This window comes from Sander lucioperca, chromosome 22 (genome assembly GCF_008315115.2).
Source record: "Sander lucioperca isolate FBNREF2018 chromosome 22, SLUC_FBN_1.2, whole genome shotgun sequence".
Classification (NCBI taxonomy): Eukaryota; Metazoa; Chordata; class Actinopteri; order Perciformes; family Percidae; genus Sander; species Sander lucioperca.
The window spans coordinates 17,780,107-17,801,458 of NC_050194.1; the positions used below are offsets into that span (position 1 = coordinate 17,780,107).

At 38.4% G+C, this 21,352-nt stretch overlaps 2 protein-coding genes across 4 annotated transcripts; one reads left to right on the forward strand and one right to left on the reverse strand.

Annotated features, from left to right (window-relative positions):
• Window positions 1–3,053: 3,053 nt before the first annotated feature.
• On the reverse strand, window positions 3,054–15,328 carry ascc1 (activating signal cointegrator 1 complex subunit 1). 3 transcript variants are annotated; one of them, XR_004107721.2, is made up of 11 exons: window positions 15,031–15,328; window positions 14,786–14,888; window positions 14,585–14,682; window positions 14,319–14,497; window positions 14,070–14,203; window positions 13,023–13,142; window positions 12,808–12,932; window positions 12,135–12,208; window positions 10,284–10,428; window positions 5,375–5,517; window positions 3,054–3,217 (listed from the first exon to the last, which is right to left on the reverse strand). XR_004107721.2 is itself a non-coding variant. In XM_031315651.2 (10 exons), the coding sequence occupies exons 1-9, from the start codon at window positions 15,152–15,154 to the stop codon at window positions 10,312–10,314; spliced, it is 1,074 nt and encodes a 357-aa protein (XP_031171511.1). In that variant the 5' UTR covers window positions 15,155–15,327; the 3' UTR covers window positions 3,054–3,217; window positions 10,284–10,311. The 3 variants fall into 3 exon arrangements, 2 of the variants coding, with proteins under 2 accessions (XP_031171511.1, XP_031171512.1); XM_031315651.2 differs by lacking the exon at window positions 5,375–5,517 and having other exon boundaries at window positions 15,031–15,327; XM_031315652.2 differs by lacking the exons at window positions 3,054–3,217; window positions 5,375–5,517 and adding an exon at window positions 7,206–7,895.
• A 412-nt stretch (window positions 15,329–15,740) lies between these two features.
• On the forward strand, window positions 15,741–18,473 carry anapc16 (anaphase promoting complex subunit 16). Its single transcript, XM_031315683.2, has 4 exons — window positions 15,741–15,869; window positions 16,125–16,278; window positions 18,070–18,144; window positions 18,244–18,473. The coding sequence occupies exons 2-4, from the start codon at window positions 16,137–16,139 to the stop codon at window positions 18,351–18,353; spliced, it is 327 nt and encodes a 108-aa protein (XP_031171543.1). The 5' UTR covers window positions 15,741–15,869; window positions 16,125–16,136; the 3' UTR covers window positions 18,354–18,473.
• Window positions 18,474–21,352: the final 2,879 nt, after the last annotated feature.

A 21,352-nucleotide genomic window follows, 5' to 3' on the forward strand; every position in this document is an offset into this window, starting at 1 on the left:
AGAACCAAACAGTGGAATGAATCAATTACACAATAAAGTTGAAAGAAATGTGGGAAATTGCGGCCGTTGAGCTAATACTATAAGGCAGCAGTGGAGCCCAAACTGGGCTCGTGGAAGTGTCACTGGAGGACTCCTAATTGGCCTCAGGGCAAATGAGGTTAAAACTGGCTCAATTTATTATTTTCTTAATTAATCGTTTGATCTATTAACTGTCAGAAAATACAGAAAAATGCCCATTACACCATTCATTTCTTCAGCCCAAGGAGATGTCTTCAAATGTCTTGTTTTGTCTGAACAGTCCTGTTCCACCATGGCCAGCCCAGAACAACCTACGTATTAGGGGCCCTGGGGCAAAAATGAGCCCCTGGCCCTTGTCAACTCCCTGTTCTTCCCACTATCTGTGCAATGTGTACATGTTTTCTATGTAGGAATATTACCTGACCCTATGAATACTCTGTGGTAATTTAATTAAACAGATAATATAGGAATAAGCTAAATATCAGCACAAAACTGAGGAAAACAAGGTCTTAAAAATGGATTTTGACACAAAGTTACTGCAGGACCCACCTTAAATGTTGAGAAGTGTGCTCATCAGAAAACTCTTATGCAGGTCTTGTGCATTTACACATTTCCCTGTAAATCAGCATAACATAAGCCTATTTGATATCAAAACCTTGAGTCCTTGACTAAAACTTTAAGCAATCTTTCATGGGTTTGAACAACGATTGTCTGCACAACACTTTGATATAATGGATGGATATGTGACTGAAGAGGTTAGATATATTTTAGCTGCTGCTGTAATGCTACTTTTTCCTTCAAGAAAGGTTTTGCTGTACGTGCACATCATTTTAAGTCTAGCCACGTTATTCCTGCTGCTCCCTAAACTTTCCATGCCCTCGCTCCCTCCGCTCTCTATTTCATCCCCATGAAGATAAATGTAATCCAGCGCTCTGCTCAGATTCTTTGGAGTTTAAGGTTACTAATATAGACTGAAGCAGAGTAGCCAAAGGCAGGATTGCGTTCCTGTGATGCTGATTTGCTGGTCGAACTGACTAACACTGGCATCAAAACAGTCAATCTGGCAGATGCTTTCCTGAGTGTGCAGAGTTCCAGAATTGGGAAGCAAGGGCAGCAGGAGAAACGTCCCGCAGTGTCAGCCAGCCGTGCACATCAACAGTACAAGGTGCCGGACATGATGTATTGATCAAGAGGTCGCCACCAGTCATGTCATGATCAGGATGAATGTGCTGCAGATTAATGGTCACACAGCTGAGCCGGGAAGCATTAAAAGACTGTGTTCTGTTTTGCACCATTAGCTTTAAAGGATTGTGTGAGAACTGGGAAAGCCTGTCTCTGGACACTGGTCTCCTGAGGAAAGCCCTACATGTGCAACAACACCAACAGCAAATGGAAAACATGTTGACGAAAGCTGTGAGTGTTTCATCTCTTAAGATGCTACGTTTTAGGGATGAGAAGTCTCAAGGGATCTTTTTTTAATTGCAGACAGCTCTTATGAGCTTGCCTCTTCAGCTCCATCATTATCTGAAGTAGCAGCACAGTGACCATGCAGGAGCCCCAAGGGACGAGTGATCACAGCCAACCACTTCTATACTTACAGTACATTAGGGTACAAGCAAAAAAGATTTTCTAGCATGTTTGTGCTTCACTGATCAGATTGAATTCTCAGTCAGAGATCAATCTGGTCCCTCCCTGTATTTAATGCAGTAGTAACAACCTTAGATCCCTGTCTATATGCTCAATTTAGATCATATCTGGCTCCAGAGAATCCCCTGACAAACAGATTCACTTTTCATAATTACTAAGTGACCATTTGTGCCTCTAAATCTTGATGACAGTGGTGAAAAGCCTCAGATGTCATGAATTCAAGTCACATTTGAGCACTTTGATTGCCCTTCTGCCCTTTATGCAATGTTGTTTTTGAATGTTAAATATGAATTCTGTGTTTGTTAAAACGACCAGGCGGGTTCAATTGAACATGCCGAGAACAGTGATAAAGACATATTCACCTTATATTTGCAATACCTCCATTAGCACATACTCTATTATAGTGACAGCTCTCTGTAGTAGTTCTGGTGGCTATATTATGACTGCACTGTGGCCTGGTTAGCTCAGTTTGTAGAGCAGGCGCACATATATAGAGGTTAACTCCTCGATGCAGCGGCCGCGGGTTCGACTCCGACCTGCGACCCTTTGCTGCATGTCTTTCCCCTTCTCTCTCCCCTTTCATGTCTTCATCTGTCCTGTGAAAATAAAGGCCTAAAAATGCCCCCAAAAAATAATCTTTAAAATTATGACTTCACTGCTGTGTTTTTATTCTTGTTTCTCTTCTTTATTCCTGTGTGTATCAGCGTTTTCTATAAACTACAGTGGGCTCTACAGCAGGCAGAGACCTTGAATCACTGACCAAATCAGGGGTTGCCTAGCTTAATCAACTATCTTAATCACTAAAACTAGTGTATGTTCACATGATATAACAGTCCCCTAATCTTATATTTTAAGCAGCTCCACCACACAACTAGTTAAACATATTCTTCTACATATCAGAGTTACGCTGTGGAAGAGCGCCCTTAATTGTAAGGAGATTAACTGATGTCATCAGTTCCCCATCTTCCTCTCTAGGCCGATGATGATAAAACATATCTATGCTGCTCACCAAGCATGATCAGTTTACACAAAAGGAGTTGAGGGGAGGAAAGCTTCATTTGAATAACATCAGACAGGGAGACAATTTGAAGGGTTGCTTATCTGTAAATATGTGCTGTCTACTAATTAAACTAATTCCCTTTTCTGTCTTACAAATAGCTCTGAAGGCCCAACACGAGCTCCGCTGCTCATCGTGGCTTTACATATTCTCACGTGATGTAACAACTCCGCGAGGATCGCTTTAGGAATTTCTGGTACACAACAATTAATTGCAACATGCCAAGGGTGGATGCTTTACACATTTCTTTCTTTATTCCTGCCAGATTTGAAACAGAATGTTTAAAATGTAGCACCTCCTTCCAGCATTAAGACAAACACAATCCAGACAATCATTTTCAAACAGATTTTAACAAAAGATTCCGCAAAGCTGCACTTTGTCCATTCGTGTTTATCCTCTGATGTTTCCCACAGTGCTTTACTGTCAACTGAGTTTCTTCATCAGACAGCGACACTGAACATTTCCCATGCTGCTGCCATGACCTTCATCCATGACCTGCAACACATAGTCAGTGATCAATATTTGTACTTTAAAGCACCCCAGGGCCACATTAATGATTTGTTTAATCTACAATGACTGTGTTGATTATTTTGTTTGATCAACCAATATATAATTTAGTCTACAAAATGTCAGAAAATGGGGGAAAATGACCAAGGTTATGTCTTTATAATTGCTTGTTTTGCCTGACCAACAGTGCAAAACCCCACAATGTTCAATTTACAATGATATAAAACAAAATAAAGCAGCAAATCCTCACATTTGAGAAGCTGGAACAAGTGACATGTTTGCTTGATTAATGCCTAAAACAATTAATCAATTCATAATCCAATCGAATAATCTACTACTTATTATAACAAAAAAGGTTTGATGACAACCTATATATATTTATAATTTGCATTAATTCAGTCAGGATATGAAGGCAAAGACAAACACTAATCTAAGCTTATAGACTAAGTAAAACTGTATTAATGTTAGTGGGTTAAGCACAAAGACTGTATGGTTAAGCATAGTGTGCTGCATTACATCACATCCCTGCCTTTATATTCTGTTAAGTTATTAACTTGTGTAATTTCAATCCTTATGATGTTATTTTTAAGTGCAAGCCTGTACAATAAGGCATTAAATATTGAGGACACAACAAAACAAACAAATTTCTACAACTACAGCCACCACTGCTTGTTGACAGAGCGGTTACTTCCTGTGATAGGTGCTGCCACGGTGGAAAAAAATAGCAACCTAAAAGGGAGTTCCTGGATGGGAGAACCATCAAAAGAAGTTATTTTGAAAGTTGAGTAGAGAATAAACCACATCGGGAGGCATTTAATAAGTAATCTCAAGTGACTTACAGCTGTAAGTGGAGCTGCTTTAAGCGCGTATAGATCTAATTCAATTGGACTCAAACTGGGTCACACAGCTATTAAAAGTGCAAAGTTAGTTGAGAGCTGTCTGAGAGCAGTTTAGATTTGCCAGGAAAGTACTGCAGCTGATGTGTTTGCACTGCAGGCAGTTGCAGCAGGGGTGGAACAGACTGCAGCACTTTTTTCAATTAAATACACAATAGACAGAAGCTGGCTGATATTCTGAACTCTTGACATGCTCAGTCTGAGTAGATGATTATGTTATATCTGCATATCCACTATATACTATAAATGGCAAATCCTCATCAGTTTTCACTACTCTCCATCCTACCAATAAGAAACAGCATTAAGTGCTGTGTGAAGGGATTTAACACGGCAACACTTTGGAGTAGATGAATAAAACACTTGGAAGAGAACAGTTTATAGCTTCCGATACAGAGAGAGTTTACAGCAGTGAAGCTCAACGTCTGCATATTAAACCAGAATCGTTCATGTTGGTAGCAACTAGCTGGTGAACATAGTGAAGCATTTAGCTGCCGATGAGCTGGATATTTCCCATATGAGTTGATGGAGATCAGAAACAGAGCTGTAAACAGAGTGAATACTGGACTTGTATTTCTTCAGGTGGCCAGAAACGCGACTCCAAATGAATGCTAATGCTGCTCCTTGAATGCTGCAAGAGGAAATAGGCAACTGTTTGCGAACACATTTGCCATAACAACGTTGTAAGGTGATAATATGTCAGTGTTGGGTTAACAGCTTGTTCTGTTGCCACCAAGCACACACAGAAAATCAATTAACGCTGCTTTAATGTCCCGACTGACTAAATTAATTTGAAATTTAAATAAAGACCGTCATCCTCCCTCTACATTTCATAAGTTTGCATTGCTATATAAACTGTCTGCTTTTATGTCACTGTGCAACAACAACCAGAAATTTTATGAAACGTTAATTATTTAAGCAATTTAATAAGCAAAAATGCCAAATGTTTACTAGTTCCAGCTGCTCAAATTTAAGGATTTGTTGCTTTTCGGTGTTCTATCATTGCAAATTGAATATCCTTGGGTTTGGACTGTAAGTCGAACAAAACAAGCCATTTCAAGACATCATCTTGGGTTCTGCCAAATTGTAATGGGCATTTTTCCGTATTTTCTGACATTTTATAATTAATTATAATTTATAATAAATCAAAGTAACAGAGAGATGATTCGATAATGAAAATTTGTTGCAGCCCTATTTTAAACTCTCCCCGTGCAAAGCGTACATAAAGTATACAGCAGCTCTGAATGACTACCTGCTGTTCAAACGCTTGGCTCTGTGCCTCTCCTCCCTGCGTGAACGCCTCCAGCAGTAAACAGACGTGGACCGCTGCAGGCAGCCTCCAAACTCAGCACTCTGAATGATAAAGAGCTGCTGCAGGGATCACCTGCGTCCTCACTGGAGACACAGATTAGACATTTCAAATACTCTAGCCTTGGCTGTCCGTCAAGGCCGCTCATGCCCATTAGTGACAGAGTGATTAGTGTGAAATTCAAACGGCGGTGACACTCAGCTGGAGAGTCACATCATGACAGAATAATCAAAGGAAGGCGCGCTGTCATATTTCACCGCTAACAATATCTAAATTGAAAGATTTGTTGACTTTGTCTAGCAGGATCATTTATAGAGCAACTTTGTAACTTCTCGTGGATAGATGTGTTTGATCGATCAAAACACCCTCTTGAAAAACAATCTTAGGATTCAAGCTTGTTAAGGGGAATACATGACACCCGGAGTATGAGGCTTACTACTGAAATGTCATCTCAGTGCTTTCTTGCTGTCAAGTTCACCCTTTCAGTTAATTGGACGTGGATTAAAATATTTTATGAACCTGATCAACATTTGCGTTATAAGGCACGTAAGGGTAAAACTTACCGTGACCTTAAAAAGTAATTAGGCGCTTAATGGATTCCATGTGTGTTATTACTCCGAGCATCCAAATCAAACATATCTACTGTATTAAAAAGGTCAAGTCTGCCAAACATCCTCTTTTTTTTCCTCAGCAGATGTTAACGCCAGCTCCTCTGAATGAAAACTTGATTTCTAATCATACTATGAAAAATTGCAAAGTGCGGTTTTGAATATCAAAACCCAAAATGTGCTAAACAAAAGCTTAAATTGATCAAGTAAGACTTTGAAAACTGGCATGAAATTAAATATGCTAATTGGATAGAAGCCTAAACAATACTTGGTTGAGATAACACACGACTTCAGTTACCAAACATAAAATAATTCATTATTGAAAGCTTCAATGTAAGTTTTACAGGCTCATCTAAGTGGTTGCTTTGATTTCACCTCTTTCAAAATCACAGCTTTTTCTTCCTTCTAATGTACAGTAAATGAAGTATTGTCTGCAAAGCCAACTAAAATGTTTGACATTTAATTCAAACCTAGCTTTTGTGTCTCTTCAGATCTTCAGAAATAAGGATGCAGATCCACCGAGGAAATAGGTCCGCACAGCAAGGAGCACAGAGCTGACTAATTAGGGTGACAGATGTGGCAGGGACAGAAAAAAGATGCATGTCGAGCTCTGCGTAAGCAAGCTCATCCACAGACAACATAGCAACATGATTTTGTTGAGTCAATCTAAATCATTTCCCACACCGTAGATAAATATATGGAAATCAAACAAATACTGTGTCTAGAATTATTGTCACATTTCTGACTCTACTAATTTATCAACCAAAAATGCCAAACATTTGCTGGTTCCAGCGTCTCAAATGTAAGAATCTTCCACTTTTCTGTGTTTTACATCTTTGTAATTTAACTACCTTTGGGTTTTGGCCTATTGGTCTGACAAAACAAGTGATTTAAAGACGTCACCTGGCACCTAGCATTGATAAGCAGTATATAAACATTCAATAAATGGCCCTTTTTACTATTTTCTGACATTTTATAGACTAAACGATTGTTCAGTGCAGCCCTATAGTCCAATATGTTCCTAATCTATGCAACAAAACACACATATCGCCATTTAAATAAACACATAGTCCGAACGTCTTAAAATGAAATAGAGTGACAAATTAAATATGTCTTCAGTGTCTGAATCTGTCTGCGGATGACGCATGTTCCTTGATGGGTTTTTTCGTACGATCATTGGTGAACACATCTGCCCATTGCATCCTTAATCATGTCCATGCCAAAAGAAACAAGGATGCACATTCTCAATGAATTTCATTAACTTCCAAATCATCTTCTCTCTCTGCCTCTCTGTGTGCTTATAAACAATAGTATTGGCAATTACCAGAGTCCTCACTCTGTTACCTGAGAGTGGCGTTATGCTGGATGTGTACTCCTGACCCAGTAACAAGCACACTCTCAGGATGCAGGGAGTGGATAATTAGGCGCCTTTCCTGGGTCTGAAAAAAGACATTTTAAGCCCAGACAGTGCCATGGTCAATGCACGGCTGGCTCTGCTGGCTGGCTGTTTTCCCGATGACAGAATTTGCATGTCCCTGTCTAATGGCGTCTGTTGACATGGCTCCAGGGGAAAGGGGGGGGGAGTCACGCCACTGCTGAAATGGGAGGGTGGACAGCACAGGATGGCAGAGCTGACAAACAAAAAGCGCCTTCAGTTTCCATCAGTGTAACTTTTGGCTGCTCTGCGATTGCCCTCCTGCATGCCAAGCAGAGCGCATCGCCAGCTGAGGGGAGGGCTGAAAAAGATCTGACAGCGAGAGCAAGTGGCCAGTCTCTGTGTCCGATGTCTGTATTCACTGACACATTTGACAGACGGGATTGGGAACAAGGTTTCAAGGCTTTGTGTGGGGAGGCCACTGATAAAAAAGACGGAGAAAAAAAAAAAAGAAAGAAGACTGGTGTAATAAATCATGTCAGTGACGCATTAACACATTCATGAGGCAGTGAGATGAAAGGAAATGGGTAATACTTGGTCATGATCAGTGTGAAACCAGAATGTTTTGACAGCTTTGAAAGTTTTCTAGTTTTGCACACAATTTTATTTTGAAACTATTTCCTTTTAAACCTCACATTTGCTAAATCATGAAATGTTTAAGCCTCACAATCTGCTAGGAAAAGGAAGAACGGTGAGAAAACTTTGATCAGCTATTTCAGCTGCCATGGCTGACAGGTGAGACGATGCAGCAAGACTCCTTAAATTATTCAGAACATGGCATTTATACTGACTTCCTGTATGTGAGATGTACGGGCCAATAAACTCACAAGCATGGACAGGTCAGGACATTTTGCCAGCTTGCAGAGTAACACTGTATTTGGATGTTGATACCTACCAGGTGTCAAAAAGGGAAGTACTTAGATACTCAGAAGACAAAGTAGTCCTGGCTTCAAAATGTAAATGCATTGTCGGCAAAATGTACTTCAAGTATCCAAAATAAAAGTTACCACTATGTTAGTCTCGCTTTGCCAGACCATCCACACGCTGCGGAGCAGAGGAAGATCTGGCTACTCCACACAGCATTCTGGGATGGGAGTAAAACGTACTCTGGTTTATTTGCTGCTGCAAAATAATCTTGCGAGAGAAAACTCAGATTGGACAGATAGTCTAGCTCAGTGTTTTTCAACCTTTTTTGAGCCACGGCACATTTTTTACATAAAAAAAATCCCGCGGCACACCACCAACCAAAAATGTTACAAAATTACACATTGTAGCCTAATAAGATCAGAATCTGCATTTTTCCTTTTTAAAAATGTATCCATCGCTGTTGCAGGCTTACATCGATGATCTCGGCCCTACTGCTTACATCCTGTCACTGCCACCAGGTGGCAGTAATTCTATTGTCTTAAATCAACAAGGTCATTATTGCGCTATACTGCCACCTACTGACACAGAATAGTATTTAATTTCTCTGCCAGTCATCACACTGCAGGCACAGATGCGCAACAATGGCAAATTATTTGCAGTAACTCAATCAAAAAAAATTGTTGGATAAATTAAGTAAAATCTGATAATTTCCCAAGGCACACAGGACGATCTCTCACGGCACACTAGTGTCTGGATTTACCCTGCAGAGATCTGAGGAGCAGTCAACAATAGTCCTCATAAATCTACCGGAGTTTAAAATTCCAACAAAAAAGAAAGCGGAAGGAAATCAGCGAAAATACATGCAGCCGGCGGATTTTCCTGCGGCAAGGATATAGACTACCATTATGTAGAATACTCCAACTTTCAAAGTGTTGTATTATCAAATGTATTATATTTTTGAGGTATTCATTTTACCATTGTAGTTGGTCGAGGTTGAGCTTTCATAACTACTTCATATACTGTTAGTAGTTTAATCTATAATACATCATACTATAATATGTTTTGGATGTAAAATCCTAATATGCAAACCATCACATAAATGTAGTGGAGTGAAAAGTACCATATTTGCCTTAATGTAGTGGAGGTATAAACAACAAATTTAAATTAAATGGAAATACTTATGTACAAGTATCCCAAAGTGTACCTTAGTACAGTAGGTAGAGTAAATGTAATTCGTCAACAAAATGCCACTTATTATATATTTGATACATCTCTAAAAACAATCTAACCCTGACATTAACCTGAGCTAAGACTGATCTAAAGCCTAAGCCCACCTCTTATCTGACTGATTATCTTCAACAATTTCACACACAAAGTCAATCATCTCCTCCTCAATTATTCTACTGTGACTCCCATCCAAAATAAAATTTTTCCATTGTGAACAACATATCCTCAAACATGCAAAAGTAACCACATTCTATTTTCAAAATCAAGGCATAAGTAAACAGTGAAGTTTTTGTATGTAAATTCTTGCTTTCCTTTTGAATGCATGTTTGTATTTACGTATGTATTTGGAGTCATTTACTTTGATGTTGTTTGACTCAGATTCCCTGAAGAGAACAAATTGTCTGGAGACAAAAGTACAAAACCTGACTACCAAGAGCATTTCAAAGTGATTTTGAATGCACGTTTCACCTTTTGAGTGAGATTTCGTCCGAACTTTCAATCATTCTGTAGTCTGATCATTTTATTTTTTCTGCATGAACTGTTCCCAAGGGCTTTCAGAAAATAAAGCATTTGGTTCAGTTATAGGTGGAACAAGTCATTTGCAATAAATAAAAAAAACAACCCAAACCTTATGCTGCCACCTACTGGACAACAGTGTCAAGGCTGCTTCAATGTTCTGCTAAGCTAGAAACTTGATTCATTATTAATTTCCCACCTCAGAATATGCTCAGCCCTGTTCACGCTCATGAGAAGTTGATGCTCCCTGCAGAGGTGTAGTAGCCCGTACAATCTGTCGAATATCTCTGGGACAGCAGGACAGTATTCAGCTCAAACTCTCCAAAACGATAAGCACCAAATTTCTGTAATGAAAACAGCAAATCATGATAATAGAAACTTCAGCAATACAAAACGTCATCATCATTATACCTTATTTTTGCCAATTCAACAATATTTCCCGATTACAAAAGTAGTCTAACCACTAAATGATTTCGGAAAGCCAGCACTGTGTTTAAAAAGTCGACCTTACTTGTTAAACTCTGTGGAGGAAAAAAACACAAGCTGTCACCCACAAACATGGTGTTACCATGGTGATGGGCAACTGAGCATTTAGTTGGCACCCTTGTGTTATTTTCAGAGAAAAGAAAATGAAGGATTTTGTTATTCAAAGAAAGATCTTCTCTGCACCAGAGAGGAAAGGGAATGTGAATTTCAGAGCTTTTTTTATCTGCAGTGTCAACTTGTTGTCTGTCACATTTCAGTCATCACACACAAAGAAACTGCACCTGGAGAATTTTAGTCTTGTTCTGACAAGTGCTGCTTTAACAGAAATCTATCAAAACTCTCATCTTTGAGCAACTGTATACAGGCGTAGTCCTGTTACCCTCAAATAACAGGTTTAATCAATATGCTCTTGAGCAGTAATTATTATAATTATAATTATTGTCATTATTATGATTATTGTTTTTATCTTAGATTATTGTTGGTTGTGTTATTCCTTTTAATTTTTGTATTACTTTTAATTCCCTGACTTTATTTGCCTCATTGCAGTCTTGAAATTATTTAAACCTGTTTCAAGCAGAGAAAGCCCTTTGTAACTTTGTTTTGAAAATTGCTGTATAAATAAAGTTTTATAAAGATTACTATTATTAAAAGTCCTGAATGAGGAGGATCTGCATGTGTAGCAGTTCTTTCCGCATTTAGATGCATTTTCTATGTAATATAATGTTGCCTGTCACACACCAGAGGACAAAAAAAAGCACACAACAGGCCTTTTTAACAAAAGACACCTTGACATGTCACAGTACGGAAAAGCACAGGTTCAAATAATCAAATTAAAGATGGCTGAATTCAATTTAGCTGCATCAGTTTCAGTGTACTGGTGTTGTGCATGCTGGCTCACTGTCACGGCTTACTGGGACACCTGAATAGAAATGTGTTAATGTTATTAGTCACACCTGTGCTTTTGTTAGTTAAAATAAATGTTGTGATTTGAAATTGGAGCGACCATAACTGGCTTCTAAGTAGATCAGGTGGGTTAACGTCTAAGTATATGTCCCAGCTGGTCTGGAACATGATCATTTAGTACAAGCCGAAAATCAAAACACCCTTACGATCAGTAGGAGTGAGTCAGCCCAAAATGAACCTGATTATCCTCTGTCTCCCCCCCCAAAGACCTAAATCGCTCTATTTTTAAGACCTATTAATTGGCAAGCTCTCATATCCCAATGGGACTCCAAAAGCAATAAAAATGTCAACCACATTTGAAAAACCTGTGGACAGTGTATGGTGCAATATTGCTGCAGGTGGCTAAATAGAGTTATTAAATTCTAGTTAATTTCCAAATATATTTTAGTTAAACATTTCTCATTTCTCTTATAGTATACTTTACCTATGTTTTATACTATTATATAATAAAAAGGGTGTTTCAGGACTTTTGACTGGCCTATGGATAAAAACTTTCAAAAGCCTAATGTGTAATTGTCATCTGGTATCAACATCAGTCAAGCAGTTAACACAAATCTGGAGGTTTGTAATCCAGCAGTACTTAAAAGGGCAGGCCTCTAACCTTTAATACGTTTCTGGCATCAAAAGCCTCTCGTTCACTCATGGTTTGTCTTCCTGGGCCGCCCATGTCATCAACTGGAAAAACACCAGAGTGTAAAAAGACAAGCTGAACAATGTTACACAGAACAAAAAACAAACATGTTATCTCCTGTACAAATAGGCATGTTTACTTGTTGCTACAGCAGGCAATAGCAATGTGACAATCAAGGTCATGTAATTGTGAAATGTGTTTGTGAAACAGGGACTGAGGAGAAGAAAAAACATTGAATTTTAATCGTCTACATTCTGGCAAACATGGTCTGCAGTGATACGGCCCCTCCCTTGTGCTGTGTTGTTGGTCAGCTCAGTACAAATTTGAGAACTGGAGCTGGACTTTATCCATGGCCAAACTGAATGAAGCCATTGTCAGTACTTGGAAAACACGCTGCTTGGTGCACGTAAACAGAGCTGTGGCCAAACAGAGAACTGGCTGCCTGATGCCTATCCTCAGGAATTTGTTGTTAATTATTCAAGATTCAGCTTAGTCGTCACTGCAGCTCAGATCCAAAATATAATAAGGGGACATTGGCAAATAGGTTCAGGGCAGAAGCTACCAATGAAGCTCCAACAGGTCAATAACATTGTTTTTTAGCTTCGCTACTGCCACATATGCTGCTTGCATGTAATGTCTCTACCTGTGGAGTTCTTTCTGAACACAGTGTTCATCACAGTGCCGTGCAGCTTCACTCTGTCCCATTCTCTGACCATCAGCCCTGCTGAGACAAAGTGCTCTACCAGCCGATCTGCAATCATCTGCAACCTTAAAAGCAGCAATGAAAAAAAATCGTGGGGTGTCAACTTTGTAAATGTATTTAATTTTGTTCACAGGATTTGTTACTGATCCACTTACTTGTCAGATCTGTCTTTCACATTGACTTTGGCGTACAAGACGTCCACCATGGCTGGGTCATCATTCATGTACTCTATGCCTGTCACCTCCAACGACAGAGGGTTTCCTTCTGTGATGTCTCTGATGGCAGACAGAAAAAAAAGCAGATTGCAGTGACTCGCCTGGCATATCAGATTTATAATTTAGTTTTTTGTAATGTAAGGGTTTTCATAGACTGGATGTTTAGCAATACAATGGTCTGTTTGTAATACTGTGTTGTGCTGTAAGTATTTTTTCTTGTGTATGTGAAACTGAATTCACTTGTAATCTTTTCTAATCCAATCATAATATGTAATCTAATCTGATTCAATCTAATCTAATCCATCCTTTAAAAAGTAACAATGACATAAGATCATTAGTTATTAAAAAAATAAGGCTGGTATTATTCTATATTTTTCTTAATGTCAACAAATTCAATGAATAAACCAAAACAAACAATGTTAGTCCGTGTCTCAATACTTTCCAATTTACAAAAGCCTAGATTCCATGCGTTACTACTGAAGATGTAAATCTTTAAAAATGGGTCACAAATATATACTTTCATATTTATTTATTTTTTAAAGGCTACATGATTTCTAAGCATTGTATTTGTTGGGGACTATTTTCTGCCGTGGATTTGGTGCACTAGTGCGTATTTACAGCAGCAGGATTGTGTATATAGGATAGACTGAAAAACTACAGTCACCACATTCAGAGTCACGCATGTGTCACCTAGTGCAACAGTGTGGCTCATTGATGTGTGTGATGTATGCTTTTGTCTATGGCACAAAAGAATAAGCTATATCAGGCTTTGGCTACTTGTTTGTAGGATCAATTCATTGTTAGTTTTCATGGGCTTTGTTAACAACAAGAAAAATATAAAATACCAATAGCATTATACTTTAATTAAAGCAGTACTTCTGATTTTGTTTCCATTACGTCCTGTTTTTATCTTAAATGATTTTTAGTTACAATGTCAAAATCTTAGTATGATAAAAAAAAAAAAAAAAATACTTGTTTGGCCCCTACCTAATGAAGTTTTGACACTCTTGGAGGTGTTCACATGCTTTTCTCACTTCCGTGTCATTTAACAGAGCCAGGGTGCCGATTGTCAGGTGAAGCTTTGCAGGGTTCTGAAAGATGCTTTCCTCTACTCCATGATCCTACACATCAGGTAACAACAATATAGGATGTATTAAGGAAATAATGTGGTAACCTTAAACAATACACGGCCACCACTGCCCTTCATCATTACCATTCATATTCCTTCTACGATACCTGTGAGCACTGCTGCAACACCTCGTCTTTAAAGCTCAGGAATCCTTCTTGAATTTGGGGATCATTCAAAGGGAATGACAGGAAATGCGTGAAAGGCTGCTTCTTCCGGAAACTCTCAACAAGGACCTCAACCCGTGTGACTGCAGATGAGACTGCAGCTTTATGGGAACCTGTGATAACTGTCAGACAAAGGAAGAAAGTCAAGAGAAAATCTTTTGTTTCAGAGAGCACTCTCTAACCTCTTTTATGATGCTCTTAATCCTCACCAATCTGTCCTTCCACTCCTTGTTTTGGGATGCTGATAGATGTCTTTGTGTCAAACTCCAGACGTCTGCGTGTCTCTCCTTTTTTCCCAATGATGTATCTGTAGAACAAATAAATTATGCTTCTTAGAAACAAAACCTATTGTGCTTTTAAAGTTAGGATGATACAGAACAATCAAAATGTGCATTTTATAGATAACTCACTTGTAAAGAACACTTGGGACATCAACAGCACAGCGGTATCCCTTATCAGTCTGTTCAATGTAGTTGGCATCACAGGTTTCATCATCTGCAAAGTCTTCACTCTCTAAACATGTTAAAACCACAAATATGCAGATATTATTGGGTTTTTGTAATACATTGTGACTACAGTCTGACAGCACTCTATGTGACTTCATTCAAACATTTATACTGACGTTAGCTGTTTACATTGACAGGACTTAACTTACCTGGTGGTCCAATGCAAGATACATCTTCTTCTTCTTCTTCTTCCTCATAATTTTCTTCCTTAATGATATTCCTTCGGTATATTCTTCCATTTATATTGATAAGAGCTGGACGTAAAACGTCCATAATGTAAACTAGCAAACCTAACAACACAAATAAATATTTGAATTGCTCGCTAGCAAGTTAGCTACAGGAAACAAAAATTGTGAATTAGCTTATGTCGCTTTTTAACCCCTTTTTTCTAGCAACTAACTATTAGTTGGGTTAGTTGACGTTTACATATCGGTTTCCTGCTTTACGACAGACAGGGGCCTGGCTGGTTTACGGCACTGGTTTGTTAAGTAGTGCTGCATTCACGTGCTCCTGGGAAGGTCCTATTTCCCGAGTTGGAAAGTCGTTCCTTCAACTTCAGTGTGCTTAATTTAACTTAAACTGACGCTACAAAGAAAATGTGTGTATTTTATTGCGCAGAGCTTCTAAACAATAGCTGTTTCCAGTATTTATTTCCAGTTTATATTATGATTCTGTCCCAGACTTGTTATGCACCAGTTGCATTCCCTTAAACCACTAAAATATTGATTTGCCTGACTCGTTATCATGGTTATTGCTAATACATACATTTTCTTACTAATCTAGGACAATCTGTGGACAGCGATATTTAGGCGACTTTTGTCCGCTGCTTAATATGGGGGAGCCTGATCCCACATCTGTGGCGAGAATACCGCCGCTTCAAACGTAAAATGCTGTCTTTGTCGTAAACTAGGGTCAAGACATATAAACAAAACAATAGAGCAAACTGCGCGGATTCAAAGTCTAAAATAGATTTACTGGGGCGTCGACGGTAAGTTTAAGAAAAAAAAGGTTATTGCCATGTTGTCTAGTAACATTAATGGCGAATGCCCGTTGCCTATTTTGGTGTCGCAGTTAATAAATTGCTGTCAGATTGTAACGTTATACCATACAAGCTAGGAAATCAACTAACTTTAGCTAGCTTTCTTAAGCTGATATGGCTAATAGTTAACGGCCTTCGTTAAAACTAGAAACGATATACGACGGTAACAGTAAAATAGATTTTTCTATTGTGTGTGTTTTAAAGTGTTCGAAGGCAATGGCAGCGTCTTCTTCGTCGTCCTCTGCGGGAGGTGTGAGCGGCAGCTCGGTGACTGGCTCTGGATTCAGTGCTTCAGAGCTCATCCCTCCAAGAAAAGTCCTGTACACATATCCTAAAGGCGCAGGTGAAATGATGGAAGGTAAGATCAAACACACAGCTAAAGGCATCTGTCATTAACTGTTAACTGTCTCTTCCCAACAAGACAGGGGATATGAGAATCATATTGAGACTATTTTGCAACTCTGTACGTTAGTTTTATTACAGGTCATTTATATTGAAAAAGCACTGGGCCAAATAAGTTAGTCCCAGGCGGATCTCAGAGCTAAGCATCTGTTTTTTCGGAATGATACATACAAGAAAAATTCTGACAAGTCTTGCTGCTGTTTTGAGGACATTTCCAGATTCCTAGAAGCCGCTTCTATCAAGCCATAACAACAAAATTATAATAAATGAAACAATTAAATCAGTGGGCTGCACAATGAAGTCCCTTTAACCCATTTCCCAAGTTTTTAACTAAGACAACAAAGCTCTCCTTACTACTCTTCTCATTCAAGCCTTTGAGGAAGCTGGAAATGCCAAAATTACTTTCCAGGTTGTTTTTTTTTTAAGGTTTTGGCTTTTATTTGTCTTTTAGAAAGGCAGATGCTTTGTTTTTCATCAATGCAAAAGTCTCATGAAAAAAACAATGAGTGGCACAACCTGGGGCAATAATAAAGTCACATCACAAAGCTTCTTCTTTCTTTTAACTGAATTCCCATATAGTACTCCGAAATATATCCATTGTCAACATGTGTCTGAATTAAACATTAGTAAAGTCTTTGGTATCTCGCAATTTTCTGCTTAACACAAAGCCACATAGGATTTGTGTATTGGGAGTAAAAAGGCATCTGGCTTCATCAGCCCCTCACACGTCACTACATATTATAAATATTCAGATGACACTGCCATACTGGGTCTAGACTCTATTCAATGACAACTCCATTAGAGCCTATCAACACTCCATCTCTCATTTCACACAGTGGTGCACTGACAACTACCTCCATCTGAATATAGAGAAACCAAAAGAACTGGTAGAACAGGTCAACAAATTCAAATACCTTGGACTCACTTTGGACAATAACCAGAGTTTTTGATCAACACGTCACCGATATCCCCAAACGATCTCAGCAGAGATTACATGTCATCCGTAAACTCCGAGCACGTTCTGTTGCCCCACACCTCCTGTTGTTAATTTACAAAAGCATAATCCAACCCATCCTACTGTACTGTTCCCCCTGTTTCTATAACATGCTCACCATTTCTAACAAAAACAAACTCCCCATATCACACACGTCGCCTCCGAAATGATCAGCTCTCCTACACCCAACATCTCAGACCTGAACGATAGAGCCATCACACGCCTTGCCCTCGCCATTGTCAATGACACCAATCACCCTCTATATCCACACTTTACACTGCTGCCATCTGGCCGCAGATACAGGACTCTGTGGTGTAGAAGGACTCGCTTTGGCAGAAGTTTTGAAGTTTAATCTCGCTGACTTTGTATAGATCCGGTGTCGCTGTTGTGTCTATATACCTGTCTTTATGTTATCTGTTATGGGACAATAAATATCTATCCATCTACTTTGTTGCCTGTCTAGCTCAAAATACATACAATTAATGTTGTTAGTTTGGCTTGTGTATAAAAGCACAGAGTGTTGCAATGTTATAAACAGCTAACTTTATCTCTAGTTTATTTTAAAAGTCTGAAGGCTGAACATGGCATAATATTTCATCTGAACTTCTCTTTAATGGAGTAGCTTGAAAGCTCCATTTTTATAATAACATATCAGGTATTATACATTCAGTTATTAGCCTAGTGAACAGCAAGGCTGCGGTTTTTGTCTTCACCAGCATTTAACTTCTTTACTTTTTGTGTGTTTCTCTTTAGATGGCTCTGACAGGTTTTTATGCGAGTCTGTATTCAGCTACCAAGTTGCCTCCACACTAAAACAGGTTAAACATGGTAAGTCCATAACTCTATGTGTGCAAAATGCGCTTGTTTTGGTTGATCCATGAAAACCTGGCGCCCTAATAATAAAGTAACAATTGTGTGTTCTTCCAGATCAACAAGTGTCTCGAATGGAGAAACTTGCGAGCTTGGTGGAGGAGCTGGAAGCAGATGAGTGGCGGTATAAACCAATTGAACAGCTATTGGGATTCACACCATCTTAGATAAAAAAAAAAAAAAAAAAAAAAGACCCAGATGCCTTTGGATAATAAATCAGCCAAGTAGAAGAAAAAGGTTTATTTCACTTCATAAATTGTATTCCTTCTTTATGGGTTTATTCTATATCATAAGTGTGAAATATTATCTGGAGATACTGAATACGAGTTGTATTATTTTATCACTTTGACCAATGTATGAGCATGGTTTTCTTTTTTTAAAACAACCCGTTATATTTTACCCAGTATATTATTATAAACCAGTGTCAACAAATATCTCCTTGTTATATACTATCAAGTAAACAATTCAAAATGTTGTAATAGACTGTTAATAGATTTTTTTACAAGTCCAATCTGCTTTTAGCCTCCAGTGTTAAGAGAAATAATATCTTTATTATAATAAATCTTTATAGTATTAAATACCTTAAAATGAGGCATTCTGTTTCCACATGGCTGCACTGTAACTCATAAATCTGAAAAACTGCTGCCTGTTCATCGCTGCTCGTTCCAACAGCACTTGGAGCAGAACAAAGAGAGCTTGTAAATAAAGTCATACTTGGACATTCCTTGTACTGTTTGTTTGCTTGGTGTTGTATACTTTGTCCTAACCCTCTTCCCTGAGTACATTTCTAATATGAAGATGGGCAACTAAATGTTTGTGCTGTTTGTTTTGTGTTGAAAATGTACAATTTTTCTGTTACTCAAATGAGTTAAGGTCTGAAACTCACTGATGTGATTGCTTCCGTCAAGGATTCTAAACCGTATCTGCTTCCGTGCCACTTCTCTGCTCTGTTGGCGGCGAGGAAATGTGTTGTTTTGCTCAGTGAATGACTGTTTTCAAACAAATGAGGGGTGGGAATGTACAGAATGTACTGTTCTCGGTGTCAATGACTAAGGACGGCCCTGGACATTATAAGACCCGCCTCCAGCGGCAGCTTGAAGAGTTCAAAAGGTTGATATCACTCTTTCTAGGAACTTTAGTTTACAAGTTGTTTGCTCATAGTTCTTAAAATTGAAACTGTTTTCTGGTTTTACATGAACTTTGGCCCACACTTTAATGTATAGGAAAGAGGAACTAACATCTTTTCCCCATCAAAACTTTCTGACGAATCTTAATTCATAACATCCCCCCTCAGAACATACTGTACCTACACGTGTTTATGTTTTTCAGTTCCTCTCTGAATTAAAGTACATTCTGTCCCACTCACGTGTAGCAGCACAGCATATATCTGGCTGCTTTCCAATTTTATTTTCTTTAAGCAAACATTGAATGTGTTATGTACAGTACAGCCCAACAAGACAAACTTGCAACTTGCTTGTGTTTCATCTAGCATGCCATCGCTTACTGTAACAAATGAAATTCATATACAGTGTTTTATGTTTCACTATTTAGAAAACTTGTTTTTTTCTTTTATTCCTATTTTCTCTAGTTGTCTTTCTTCTGTTTACTTGATTTTGTTTTTTTTATGCACACTGCTGAACAGATTGTCACTGTACTCTGAGCACAATGACAATAAATATCTATATCTATCTATCTATGTATGTATCTATCTATCTGTGTTAGTTAGTTAGTTAGTTATATTTTATTTCTATGTCATGCCAAACATTTTGGCCCATCCCACATGGGATTACAAGACACCACAAACTTACTTATTTAACAAACATCTTCCTGTCACATATACAAATCATTCGGAGAAATACATGAATACAAATATATACATATACGTATATATATATATATATATACACACACACACACACACATTACATACAAACAACAAATCCTCATCTACAGTTCATCTCGATAAAGAGCTTTTTTTCCTCTTCTCCCAAGCTTTCTCAAGATAACTGGCTAATTTATATGTTTCATATGTGAACAGCCATCTCAGTCTTTGAGCATCATCCATATTTACCAAATCAATCTCTGCTTTTATCTTACGAAACAAAAAAATCACGCTGTTCACAATAAAAATGTGTATCTATCTATCTATTTATCTATCTTAAAGCACTTTTATAGTACCAGAACATATTTTGGGACAGTAAGGCTAGAGAAATAATTAAATAGTATTGTCAGCTATCTCCTTTTGGTGCATTCCTATTGCTCTGCATGTTTTCATTGTCATTCCGTTTGAGGGCAAATTTAGGAAGATATACATCTTTCAGAATCAGCATCAGTTTCAATGGCCAGTATGTGTGAACACATACAAGGGAATTTGACTCTGGCATTTTGTTGCTCTCAAAGTACATACACAGAAATAGATATACGGCTAAAATCAAGGACAACAATGCTATGTAAAGATAAACATTTGACTACTATGTACAGATTTGTATATAAAAAAGTGAATATATACATACATACATACATAAACATATGTACATAATACACACATGTAAACAAACAGCTCTATGAGGGTGGTAAACAGTATTACAATAGGGCAATGCAAAAGTGCAAATGGTGCTGAATAAATATACATATTAATACAATATAACAGGTTGCTTATATATCTGAGGTGGTTATGACAGTATATACAGTATTTGACAAACATTTGACACTTATTAGCGTATTGTCATGTTCCCAGTGTTGTAATATGCAGCTGCTTGTCTGTGTGTTGTTTGCACCTCTCTGTAGCAGATGAAAAATTCTGATGTAATGCTTGAGCAAAACAGGTGACGTAATGTGCACTGCAACACTCAACCAGCTGAGCCTAGCCTGCATTGACTTTATACAATGCCATCTGACTGGATGCACATACAGCAAAGCCATTTATTTATGCTTATGGAGGATATTAAACAAAGAAAATACAATATGATCTTTGCAAGCCCAGGCAAGTCCCTGTATATTTCCACAATACTGGGGTCTGCTATTCATCACCCCAACCCCCCTTCTCCTCCTCCTGTTTTTCTTTCTGCCCTGCTGGCATGTTACCAGGCAAGATTTAGCTCCGATGCCGTGCCTCTCTTTTTGATTGGCTGGCTGGCTATGGGTGGGCGTGGCCTAATAGCCACTA

Coding starts and splice junctions, on each gene's coding strand:
- ascc1 (XM_031315651.2), bottom strand. CDS start 15,154: ATGGACGTTTTACGTCCAGCTCTTATCAATATAAATGGAAGAATATAC. Junction 14,683..14,785: donor GTCCCAAGTGTTCTTTACAA/GTGAGTTATCTA, acceptor TTTGTTCTACAG/ATACATCATTGGGAAAAAAG. Junction 12,209..12,807: donor GTTCAGAAAGAACTCCACAG/GTAGAGACATTA, acceptor GTGTTTTTCCAG/TTGATGACATGGGCGGCCCA.
- anapc16 (XM_031315683.2), top strand. CDS start 16,137: ATGGCAGCGTCTTCTTCGTCGTCCTCTGCGGGAGGTGTGAGCGGCAGC. Junction 16,279..18,069: donor CGCAGGTGAAATGATGGAAG/GTAAGATCAAAC, acceptor GTTTCTCTTTAG/ATGGCTCTGACAGGTTTTTA. Junction 18,145..18,243: donor ACTAAAACAGGTTAAACATG/GTAAGTCCATAA, acceptor GTGTTCTTCCAG/ATCAACAAGTGTCTCGAATG.